The sequence below is a fragment of the Corvus moneduloides genome, chromosome 2 (genome assembly GCF_009650955.1).
Source record: "Corvus moneduloides isolate bCorMon1 chromosome 2, bCorMon1.pri, whole genome shotgun sequence".
In the NCBI taxonomy this organism is placed as follows: Eukaryota; Metazoa; Chordata; class Aves; order Passeriformes; family Corvidae; genus Corvus; species Corvus moneduloides.
This window is the reverse complement of record NC_045477.1, coordinates 23,569,105-23,581,057: the sequence shown is the minus strand read 5'-3', so window position 1 is coordinate 23,581,057 and position 11,953 is coordinate 23,569,105. Positions and strand designations below refer to the sequence as shown.

Genomic DNA, 11,953 nt, shown 5'->3' with positions numbered 1-11,953 from the left:
GAATCACAGAGACACCCTCTGGTCCTAGGAGGACCGGGGAACAGGTTTGGCTAGAAAAAAAAGTTTTCCTCATGTGATGGGCACCCCACCAATCACACAGCACGTTCCTCAAGCAACCTGGGCTCTTTAAAGAGCAGCAGAGGTGGGAGAAAGCGGCCTTTTCAGCTTTGCAGGTGGGTTGGGATTTCTGCTGGGAAGCATCACAAGAAGAGAGCGGTGAGTGCCTTGCTTTGGTTGTCGTCTTCCTTTTAATGAGGCATGTGAGCCGTAAGTGTCTATTAGGAGAAAAGACAGCTCTTATGTTTAAGGTTTTTTATTTTAGTCCCTGGACTGTTTGGTGTGTGGGAGTCTGGTACCTGGATAAGGTTAACTGCAGGAAATTATTAAGTATTTCATTTTTCTTACCTCAGGCTGTGTCTTCTCTATGGCTCTTTTAATTTCTTTCATATTTTTTCTCCTAAAGACTGAGGAGGAGGGAATGGAAAAATTAAATAGGTTGTAAATCTGAGTGTTAAAAAAAAAAAAAAAAAGAAGAATTGTTGTACAGGAAGAAGAACCTTGTAATTCCCCCTCACTTGTGAAAATAGGAAAGTTAAAAAAAACCCTCTTGTTTTGGCTGTGCTGAACTAATAAAGGAGAGAGGAAAAAACTACCTCCCAGCTCTATTTCCGAGGTAATTATGCTTGATGATTTACCAGCCACACCACTGTTCACACAGGCTTCATTTCATAGCACTCTCTTCGAAAGGAAACTTAATTAGTCAGTGACCCCTGCTTGATGCTGAGCTTTGTATTTGCTTTATTTTTCTCCCCTGGTAGCACAAAATAACTGTCTGCCTCTTCCATTTCTGAGTGTGGTTGACTCGGAGCACACAAGCAGTTTTCTGTGAGAGGTGGCTGCATTTCAGGGGAGGTAGAGCATTGGGAAAAGTCCAGAAGGGCAGGAGGAGTGCATGGGTTTGTGTCCACTGGAGATGTTTGCTTTAAAATAAGTAAACAACTGCTGAACTGACATTTGTAAAACATTTGGCTTCTTACAATGGAGTTCAAGCTATTCATCATAAACATATTAAATTACATCCTCTTAGAAACTGTTTAATTCTGAAGGTGTCCCAAGCACTTGGGAAATACCTTCTTTTTAAGCCCCATAGGTGCTAAATTTTCCATTACAACCAATTTAGAAAAACACAAAAGTAAGTTTATTGCTTGATGCATCAGGGTCCACAGGAGGTCCGGGTGTGGGCAGGTCTGTGGCACCGGCGCTGGCCTTGGCACAGCACCTCCAGCAGCGGTTCCATCTGGATGACTTCCTTCCATCAGCACCCCAGGGCTAGCCCAGGCATCTCGCTCCTGCCTGTAGGGACACGCTCTCCAGTTGGGCTTGGACAGGAGGGGTGGTGCCCAGGCTTCCTCCCCGCAGGGCTGCACGGGCAGGGAGCAGGATTCTGCCGTTGCGCAGCCGGGTTTGCTCAGCTGCGCTCGAGTGGTGCAGAGCCAAGGCGTGCAGAGCCCGTGAGTCATAAAACAAATGCATCCTTTGTCTCTGCCTCCTTGCACCAGGACATGGGAATGCAACGCCCTGCACAGGGACGCTGAGGGAAGGAGAGGTAGCAAGTGTGAAGCCCTTGCAAGCCCCACCACCATGCTAAGAAACCTCCAGGAGCAGGGTGTAGAAGCAAATGATGCTCACAGAGATGTTTTGGGATGTCCCTTTGTCACAGTGCTTGACAACTAGCACAAAATGCAAGGTGATCAAAATGACACCTGGTTCTGTGTTGGGCAATGCCAAATGAACTATTATCCATTGGGTTTTTTGGCTAGAGATGGAGTAGAGCTAGGCTAAGAAGGGCAATTCATCTGTAAGGCCACTGAAATCCTGTCCCAGCCTATAGAATAGGATGTGGAGGCTTCAAACGACCAGCCCAATGTGTGTGGGGGTACACAACAGACCCCAAATCCCACTTGAATCCAGGAATTGTTGCCAGAAGAGCTTCCTTTCAAAGTATGCATGAGGTTATCACCTAAAATACAAGGGCAGAAGCCAACCTCTGCAGAAAGGAGCTTCCTTTTCATGTCCCACAGTTGTGCTGAGGGTCTCAGAAAGCCACTGAGAGTAAAGGAAGGGAGGGGAGGTCAAGAAAGCTTCAAGAGCATGGAAATAATAGATTGCATGCAGCTTGTGGGGTACCAGGGGGAGGCAAGGCTACCCTTCTCCTGGGTTCTGGCAGGCTCAGCTGGCCCCCCATGAGTGTCAGGGGTGTTTTGGGGGTGTGAGGGGAGAGGAGAGGGGAGAAGTTACAACCAGTTGTACTGGTTGTGACCAGAATGTCAGGAAGAATACGAAGTATGTGCCTCAGGAGGGACATAGGGGTTTTTTGTACGAGAGCAACAGGCACCTTTCCAAAGCTGCTTAGAGCATGGAGCAAAGTCTTTGGCAGTGGTCATTGAATACCTCAGACCTAGATAGGTCACACCTAAATTGCAAGGTTTCTAGAAACCTTGAGAGAAACACCAGGTCAAGGCTGAAAATCCAGGACCTGGCTGCCTTCTTATGTGGAACTTTTGGATAACAGTTGCAGCTGAAGCTCCAGTTTCTTCAGGGGTTTCCCTGAAGCCCCAGGAAACTGCATTTGGGTCATAAAACTAATCTGAACAAGCCCAAGAAGAAGGTCCCTCTACCTCCAAATGCATTTGTGTCTGCAGGCAGAGGCTGCTGACACCTGTGTCTCTGGGGCTTGGGAGGAGGGCTGCCCACACCTGGGGGTGCCTGTGAGCCGCGTCTGTGCACAGCTTGCCTCGGGCATGCCAGCCAAGTTTGCCTCGTGTCTCTGGAGTCGTGTACCTGTGCCAAGTGCTGTGCGACCCACTCTGGCTAAACGCAGCTCACCTCTGAGGCATGAGGAGCAGGTGGAAAGCTCCAAATCTCCCACAGTTTCTCCTCTGGGACATGTTGGAGGATTGGCTCTCCAGCTGCCCAGCTGTTGTCATGGCCTTGGAGCACCTGCCTGGTCTCTCATTGCTGATGGTGATCCTGGACCATCTGCAAGGGAGAAGGGGTCAGACAAGGGGTTGCCACATGTGGCAGAGGTTAATAAAGTGGACACCAAGAAATGAACACTTTCAGCACCAATCACTGGGAGGCAGAGGGAAAATTCATAGAAATATGGCTACAGTGCGGTTTTTTAGGTCTGGAGTAAATCCTTTTTTCCTTCCCTTTTCTTCTTCCTGACTGCTCTGCTTCTCCCTGTGCTGCAATCCCATTGAACTTAGTTAAGGTACTGGAGAACATTAGCTTGTCTGGAAATTTGCCATTTTCCAGCTGATACCTGTGGTGGCGACTGTGTCCAGCTTTCCTCACAACCACAGTGGCCCACAGGAGGTGGGTTCACGCCAGGAGAAGGGGTTTGCTTTCTCCAGCTAATGTGGCTGCAATAAAACTTGCCTGAGGGGAGGCAGGAATGAGCCAAGTTATGTCTGCCAAGGAGGAGAAGAAAGCCAGCTTGTGGAGAGGCAAGAGCTTGGGCTGGATGGACAGCCCACATGCAAGGTGTGAGTGCTGTTATTACACTGAACATTGGGTAACACACTCAGCCTTGGTTTATACACAGCAACTGGACCAGACCTGCTTCTCCATGTAGCAGTCAGAGTTCAAGTGCCTGCATTCAAACAGGAAAGAGTTCCTTGCTTTTTGGACTGCTGCCTGGCTTGTGATGTCTCTTAGATGGCAATAACTAAATGTTTTTTTAAAATCTCTGGAGTTCGCAACACATAGGTCCATGAGCCAGGCAGTGGTCTCTCCAGCTTTCAGATGAGTGGAGGACCAGGATTCATCTTAGGTTTAGCAGACTCTGCAGTGCTGTACCATAGAACACATGGCTGAACATTGCCCAGACCCAGATTTGACTTGCGAGACAGTTTTATGTGATCCCCTGGATACCCTGGCTGGTCAGGAAGTTTGGCAGGGACAGAGATTCAGGTCGACCTCATGAGCCTGCCGTTTTCAAATACAGAGCCATACTGTTTCATGTATACTTGTCTGGCCTCCAAACACCTGGGTGGGACTAAAAATGGCTTCTCAACTTTAAAATAATGGCCACATATTATTAAAAGATTCCCACATGTGCTATCATGCAAAAATACTTAGGCACTCTGCTGGTATGATGGTGAGAGCACTGGAGATGTCTGCATGCCTAACTCTCAAACCACTGCAGAAAGAGTGGTGGGAAGTGCCTGGTTTTCATCTGTCACTGTTGGAAGTCCTGCATACCCCAAAAGGGGCAGCTGCTGAGGAGGCAGGAGGTAGTGTTGTTAGAGAGGTCTCACAATGCCCTGTTCCTCAGAAAGCTCCCCTTCGATGACGCCTTTGTCTGCTCATATTTCCCAACAGCTTCTTTGAAGAATTGTGAAGTCAGTGACCCCAGCAAAAGAGGCACAAGTGCAGGTACTCTGGCAGAGGAAGGATGTTCAAGGAGTTTTTCCTGTTGTCTGCTCAAGCTGGACTCACTTCAGCCTTTCTTTCCTGTATTTTTCTATACATATTTCCTATATTTTCTTAACCACCTGGCAAATGCAGTTGTCTCAGGGTTGGGGTTTTTTCCCTCTCCCTCTCCATGCACACGTGTGCTCCATCCCTTTGAAAGAAAAACTTGGTGGGCCCTGGTGTCTGAGCTTCTTTCTGCAAGAGGTCTCACACCTCTGACTGATGCCTTTATGCTGCTCTCTCTGGAAGGGGATGAATTTGATGCAGGGCACCTGACTCCAGACTACAGGATATAGCACTCTCAGGAATTTGGTAGGAATTCTACTTGGCCTGGCTCCCATGAGCCAGCTGCAACCTGAGCTGGTCCCTCCCTCCTTCCCTTCCTCCCTCACACCTGACTTGGGGGACTCAGCTCCTGTTCCCAGCATGGGTGGGAGATGGGGCTACCCTTAGCAAAGCCCTATGCTGGATGTGTGTGGGATACAGCCAGAGCACCGTGGTGACCAGTTAAGTCCCATGGTAGCGCTGGTCAAAATGGCCCAAGACAGCATGCCCTGGAGTAACGCTGGCTCCTTTGGAATAGGGGTGAGGTGAGGGTGCTGAACTTGTCCCATGTCCATCTAAATGTAGCGGGTGTTTTCGGCCAGATAGAAATGAAATACCATGAGCTGAGGTTGTCATGAGTCCTGTTGTAATGATGAAAATCCTACCCAAAGGGGAGCTGAAGACACCAGCTGCCCCCAAAGTGGTCCCAGTCTTCTGTAGCTCAAGTATCAGGGAGAGTTTGAGTTACCAGATTAACACTTGGGGAGGTGTCTTCTCTGAAACTACTATAAAGCAAGGGATGGGAGGTGTACAGACAGGCTGGCAAGTTCTGCCTATCCTTTTCCACATGGATAATTTGTGTTTCTGAGTGAAGCATACTGTACCAGTGGTCTAACTGAAGACTGTATTTGGTTTTTTTCTAGGTTGCATGAAGAATTAAAGATGGCAAAAAGTGATGATTGCGTACGCATCTTGCAGGGTCTGTTAGTCTTTGGGAATGTGGTCATTGGGGTAAGTGAAGTGGAACAAGTATGGGTGGAGGCCTCCTTCCAGTATGACACTTCTCAAAACAGCAGTTCTCTTTCTTCACATGTCAAGTCTACACATAAACAGTCCAGTAAACCATGAGAGAAGAGGATAAGGAGAGCTGTCCTAGATGATCAGTTGGGTGGGAAAGGGACAGCAGGGGCTGATCCACAATACCAAGATGGGTTCTAGGGGAAAAGCCTTAGAACTGTCAGCAGGAGCAGACCAACATTTTTCCAGCCACCTCTCTCCATATAGTGATGGAATGGTTGTGTTCATTCTTTCTTAACATCCTCAAGTCCTAGGCCTGACTTCTCAGATCAAGGCTGGGTGAGATTTGCCTGCAATTCTTCTGTGAAGTCCCAATACAAGAGATTGTACAGGTGGGCAGAGGAGGACTTGGGTAGCTCCCATTTGGCTGGAAGTTGAATGAAAAAAAGCACTCTACACCTGTTTCTGTCTTTGCTATTTCTTTGGTGAAGCTTGATCTAATGGATTTCTTGTGCTTCCCAGATGTGCGGCATTGCCCTGACAGCAGAGTGTATCTACGTTGTGTCTAGCCCCCATGGTCCCTACCCTCTCCTGAAAGCCACAGCAAACAATGGAATCTACGCTGCTGCCTGGATTGGCATCTTTGTTGGCCTTGCACTCTTTGCTCTGTCTATCCTTGGTATTATTGGAGTCATTAAGGCCAGCAGGACCTTGCTGCTGGTGGTAAGTGTGGCAAAGTTTGCCTTCCTATTGCTGCCCAACTGAACAAATGCTGCCTTAGTGTCCCTGGTCACCTTGGGAATCAACCAATGAGCAAAGACAGCTTTTTTACTGATAAGGAGACAAAGGTTCTTCTTGCTCATGGCTGTGGTGTCCCAGAAGGTGTCTCCTGTGAAGACACATGCACGAGAAGCTCCTGAACCCGGCTGAGGGAACTAATGGAGATAGCCACAGTGGAGGTTTGACTGGCTTGACCCTGACCTTGCCCTGAAGCAATGCAGGAGCACTTGTGCAATCACATATAGCTTGTTTCTCCCCACCCCGTACTGCTTTTCAGCTGTCATACACTATTCAGTTTAGGAGCTGATAGGTAATGACTTCTGTACAAGGCATTAGTAAGTGTCAGGATACCAAATATGGGGGCAATCAGGAACACAAGACATCAGCAGTCAGGCAGAAATTATAGGGGTGGGGACAGAGGTTTGGATAAGCCAGGGACAATGTTAAGATGTGGACAAATCTCTCTACAATGTCTTACTTAGTCCTTTAGTTTGACAGTAGCAAAACTTAATTGGTGCTTGCAATAATGAAGGGTAGGGACGAAAACTCTGGAATGAGCTCTCTCGTGGATGACTGTGGGGTTGTAGGGTGTCTGTTTTAGACAAGAGGCACTCAGAGGTCTGAATTGTTGGGCCAGGGAATATGCCAGCAAACAGCTGAGGAAATAGAATTCCCTTAACTCTGAATTTTGGTGTCTTGGCTGACACCCAAGGCTCTGGTTTAGGATATATGAGAGGGTAGAAGGGACAGAAGCTGGGGTAAGTAGGAAAAACATGCCTTAAATCAGAGAAGAACATTATAAAATGTGGGAGGAGGAACAGACATGAGAGGTCCAAAAGGAATATGGAAAATGTCAAAGGGATTATGTTGGAAAGGGAAAAGAAAGTGTGAAAGAGAATATGAGAGGTGACCCTTGGAATCTGTTTTCATGAAGGATCTTTGGTCACAATGTAGGAGTGTCCAGGAAATCTGATGATGAAAATTCAGGGGGATCTGACTGACACCCTAAGTTGCACCTTCTGTTTCCCCAAAGTACAATCTCCTGCTAGGACTAAGCAGCTGCCTGCTGAAAAGCTTATAGCTGGCAAGTGGAAGTGGAAGGAGGACACATGACACAAACATGGGTTGCCAATGAGATGCAACAAAGAAAAGGACAAAGTATTTTCCATGGAGGCAGGGTAGTCTTAATGCCAAGAGGTTCTGATGAAATCTTGTCTGTGAGATGGAGGACAATTCCAGTCATTCACCTTCAAGAAAGTAGATTTCAAATTGAAACAAGCACAGGGAAGGGCTACCTGAACATTTAGGAGCACAGAGAGGGCAGAGGGGAATATGATAGCCTGGCCATCTTTGCATCAAGCAGGGTTTCCATCTTAATCTTGGAAAAAAATACTGGACTGCTTCTCCAAGAACTAATTCTGCTCTCTTTGTCCCCCAGTACATCATTCTGATGCTGATCACTTTTGCATTTGAAATGGCTTCTTGCATCACAGCAGCGACCTACCAAGACTCCGTGAGTATTTCTTCCCTCGTGTATTCTTTTAACTGGGCTGGGAAACACAAGTTCTAGGGCACACAGTCATCCTGTTCAGTGTAGTAAATGTGGTAATACAGTGTAAACTCACAGGACTACTGCTGAGCAGAAGACAACCCCACAAGAAAAAACTCCAACATCATTATTCTAATCAAAGAAATAACTTTGTTCTTTCTGATACAGTTTTGTTATTTTTAACATTTTAAAATGTTTACAGCCTTGTAGTTAAGGAAATAATAGTGTGGGTTAGCTGAATCATCAATACAGTGTTTAGTCTTTCAGCTACAGACTGATTAATCTATCATACACACAGAAGACAAATCTTCAGCGTTGCCCCAGGCAGTGTTACTGGAGAGGGAAAGATTACATGGATTGTTGGAGATACTGTGGGGATGGAAATGGTTTTTGGTGCTTTAGTTCCAACATACCAGATGCAATCCATAGCTTCTGCACATCTGTTGGGATCTACATCTGGTAGTGCCTGCTTGAGATCTTCATCTTTGTTGCTCCTGCCCCTCAAATCCTGCTCTTTATTCTCTCATGTGTAAACTGGAGGAGAAGCAACATTCCTGTTCTCCAGCAGGACACTGAAACAAGAAAACAAACCCTCCCCAAATAACCTTGTATTTGCTTTATATGACCGCCTATTTACATAGTTTCTGCGTTTTTCTTTGCTGGGTTTTTTTTTTTCTGTAGCACACTCCAGGTGTCTTCCTGAAGCAAATGCTGGAGGGATATCAGAAGACAGAGCCAGCCAATAACAGTGACAAAGAGCTCACAAAGACATGGGATAAACTCATGCTTCAGGTAATAACAACACTGAAAAGTTGCTAATTACTAAATGCTCTGCAGGCCTGGAATTTCAAGTCCTCGTTGGGGCTGCTGGATAACAAAGAGGATCAAGGCATCTGCCTTGAACCTTAAAGAAAGTTCTGACACACTCCCCCTTTAGCTCATTTATCAGACGACAGACTGTCAAAGACAGGCACTTCAAAAATCTCTCCCATAAATTGGTGATTAATGCCTAACTGGCGTCCTGACATGTGCAGGGCTGTGACCTGGGCCCACAAAGACCCTTCCCTCCTCTCTCCCTGCAGAACCATTGCTGTGGGGTGCTGGGCCCCTCTGACTGGCAGGAGTACACGTCTGCCTTCCGCGACACACACAACGATGCCGACTACCCCTGGCCACGGAATTGCTGCGTCCTGGATACACAAGGGCTTCCCGTCAACCTTGATGGCTGCAAACTTGGAGTGCCTGGCTACTATAACAGCAATGTAAGATCATCTCTGCTTTTTCCAGTTAACATATGTCAGTCAAAAGTGCCTTGCTGGAAGGGAAAGAAACTGTGAATAGCCTTTCTCCTTCACTGTAAGCTACAGGTGTTCAAAAGCTTTCTGGAGGAGAAGAAATGCCTGTAGAGTCCTGACCATGTTGCTGAACACAGGACAGGAATTTTTTTTAGGATAGAGGCTTTCCTGATGGAGAGAGAAATCTCCCAAGCCACTTGTAAGAAGTGACATCTCTAACATGTAGATGGACAGTAGCTAAATCAAACTTAGCCCAGGGATGAGTGTATACAATGCAAGTGAGCAAATCATCAGTACCCCTCCTCAAGGAAGAACTTTTCAGTTGACCAGAGTGTCCTGTTCACTAGGTTGCTGGGTCATGAGCATCAGCTTCTGTACTAGCTTGCATTTCTAGAAGGCATTCAAGCTTCCAAATTTGCCTTCAGGTTCTTGATTCTGGAGGTCAATTCTCTGTCAACTGTGTTTGGTTATCTAAGTGTACTTGGCAAGTGAATGGCACAGGAAGTTGTCCTTGAAGTGTTTGAGGTGGGTCTATGTATCTGGAGCCAGAAACAGGTCAGTTATCTGCAAGTTGCAATAAGCAGTGTAGCTCTGGCTTGGTTTTTTGAGACCCTCTGAGCTACCCAAATTGCAGTAGGAGAGGAGCATGCCACCATGCCACCTAAGTCTCTCTCAGGGGTGAATAAGCTTGTCGCCTCACAGTGCAGGCTCAGCACTGGTGTTGAGTCATTCCTGGTTGTCTTTCAGGGTTGTTATGATGCTATTTCTGGGCCAGTGAACACACATGCCTGGGGTGTTGCCTGGTTTGGCTTTGCCATCCTCTGCTGGACTGTAAGTACTTAATATTTGCCTTTATTTCCTCTTCTCTTCTCTTGCTGTTCCACACCCAGCTGGGTGGAGGTGGATGACGGGACTTACGCATTTAAAATGTCCATAGATTATCGTCATTCATTCATCACAAATCTGCCTGTAGCCTGCTCCACTAACAGCCACATTTACAAGTTCCCCTCCATTCTGGCTTCCAGAGGTGAGGAACTAGATGGCCTTCCAGCCTGCCATGGCCTGCTGCGACCTGCTGCCATCTCAGCAATACAACACAGCAAACACACCTTGCAGATACTTCTTTGTGAAGGGTATTGGATCATCTAAGCAGTAATCATGATAGATAATTCGGTTTGTAGTTCAAAGATTTTGTATGAGTGTATTAAGTACTCAGGGTTCAGCAGCTTCATGACAGATAATCCCCAGTGAGATGAGCGATACAGTCAAATAGTTATAGCTGCACATATCTTCTTTCTTTGCTGTGTAGTTTCTGTGCAGATAAAAAACTTTAAGCTTCCTCTGCCTGAACAGGCTTTGCTTTTCAAGAATTTCTGTTAATCTCTCCAACCAGTTGGACTAAATGGGGCTGGAGGAGAGGTGGAAAGCAGGAAATAGGGAGCAGAGAAACTTAACAGTATTGTTGTTTCAGTTCTGTGTCCTCCTTGGTACCATGTTCTACTGGAGTGGGATTGAATACTGAAGGCCCAGCGTCCTCAGTGCTGTCCTGAAGAGCCATGTGAATCTGCATGTGTTTGTCTTCTGTTCCACTCTCCTTGGGCCATGGAAGATTTGAAGTTTTCCCACCACCTCTCCCATATATACTTTTGCCCCCCCATAAACTTGAAGCAAAGAACTGATGACTGCAGGAAAGAATCTTCGTGTCCGTGCTTTGCCCCTTGTTCTGCAGCCTTAATGCCTCCTGGCTGAGGTACAATTTGTTTTTCACTGTGCAAGAAATCCTGGAGCATAAGGAAAAAAGTGATCTGATTTGTTCTCTGATGACATCAGAAAAGAAACACTTGCTCCAGAAAAATGTCTCTCTAATATTAGTTTGAATTTAAATTATAATGCTTCAGCAAGGGCTGTGTGAGCAAAACTATAACCTCCTGTGAGCAATAAGGACGGATGCTGCAAGGGAGAAGACTGCAGACCTCTCTATTATATTTTACTGTTCAACTTCTCTTGCTGGTCTCTGTCACCCTTGCCTTAGAATAAGGCAGATTCTCTGAGCATTGATGTGTGTCAGCGATAAAAACATGTCACAGATAAAAAGTCTGTTGCTAGTCAAGCCCAATAAAAGGCTAGCTCACTCCTCAGCAATATGCTGCCTATATTCAAGCCTACCTCCTGTCTTTGATGAAACTACTGCATGTGCTCCTACCTTCAGAAGTGCCAGTCCAGGAAAAGCTCCACTTGCTAACAAGCAACTTCCTCAAAAAAGCTGTTATGTACTTCACACAAGATTTCATACACCTACGGGCTAGAATTTGTGCAGACTACAAGGGGTTCTGTGCTGTAGTTGCCTTTACAAAAGTGGCTGTCCCATGCTCCTAGTTTACTGTGCTTCTTGCTTCAGCTACCTGTGTGTATATGGTCACATCCCCTGCGTCATTCCCCTTCCACATCCCCGGATCAGGTAGGACAAACGGCAAATAATGGCAGTGAGTAACTCTTGTGAAAAAATGCAAGCAAGGAGCTAACTGAACCAAACCCAGTCCTTGCATCAGTGCTTGCAGTTCTCACTCAGTTCAATAAAGGCTGTTTACTTTGGCCCAGACTGAGCTGGTGTCTTTCCTAGTGAATGCTTCATTAGTTAAACGTATTGTGAGAAATGTGCTCCTCCACAGAGCGTTTTGAGGTGAAGCCTCTTCCAAAGATGTACTGGTTCAGGTCCTGATGCTTGCCATCTGCCTTGATTCTTTTTTTTTGTATATTCACCAAAATACTAATTAAAAAGAAAGGGAAG

The 11,953-nt window shown here is 46.4% G+C and overlaps 1 protein-coding gene across 2 annotated transcripts; it reads left to right on the top strand.

Annotated features, from left to right (window-relative positions):
* UPK1B (uroplakin 1B) lies at positions 1 to 11,953 on the top strand. Of its 2 annotated transcripts, XM_032098504.1 has the most exons (9): positions 2 to 216; positions 4,387 to 4,440; positions 5,448 to 5,535; positions 6,064 to 6,264; positions 7,760 to 7,834; positions 8,552 to 8,662; positions 8,953 to 9,132; positions 9,913 to 9,996; positions 10,637 to 11,953. In XM_032098504.1, exons 3-9 carry the CDS (start codon positions 5,467 to 5,469, stop codon positions 10,685 to 10,687), a joined length of 771 nt encoding a protein of 256 aa, XP_031954395.1. In that variant the 5' UTR covers positions 2 to 216; positions 4,387 to 4,440; positions 5,448 to 5,466; the 3' UTR covers positions 10,688 to 11,953. The 2 variants fall into 2 exon arrangements, with proteins under 2 accessions (XP_031954396.1, XP_031954395.1); XM_032098505.1 differs by lacking the exon at positions 4,387 to 4,440 and having other exon boundaries at positions 1 to 216.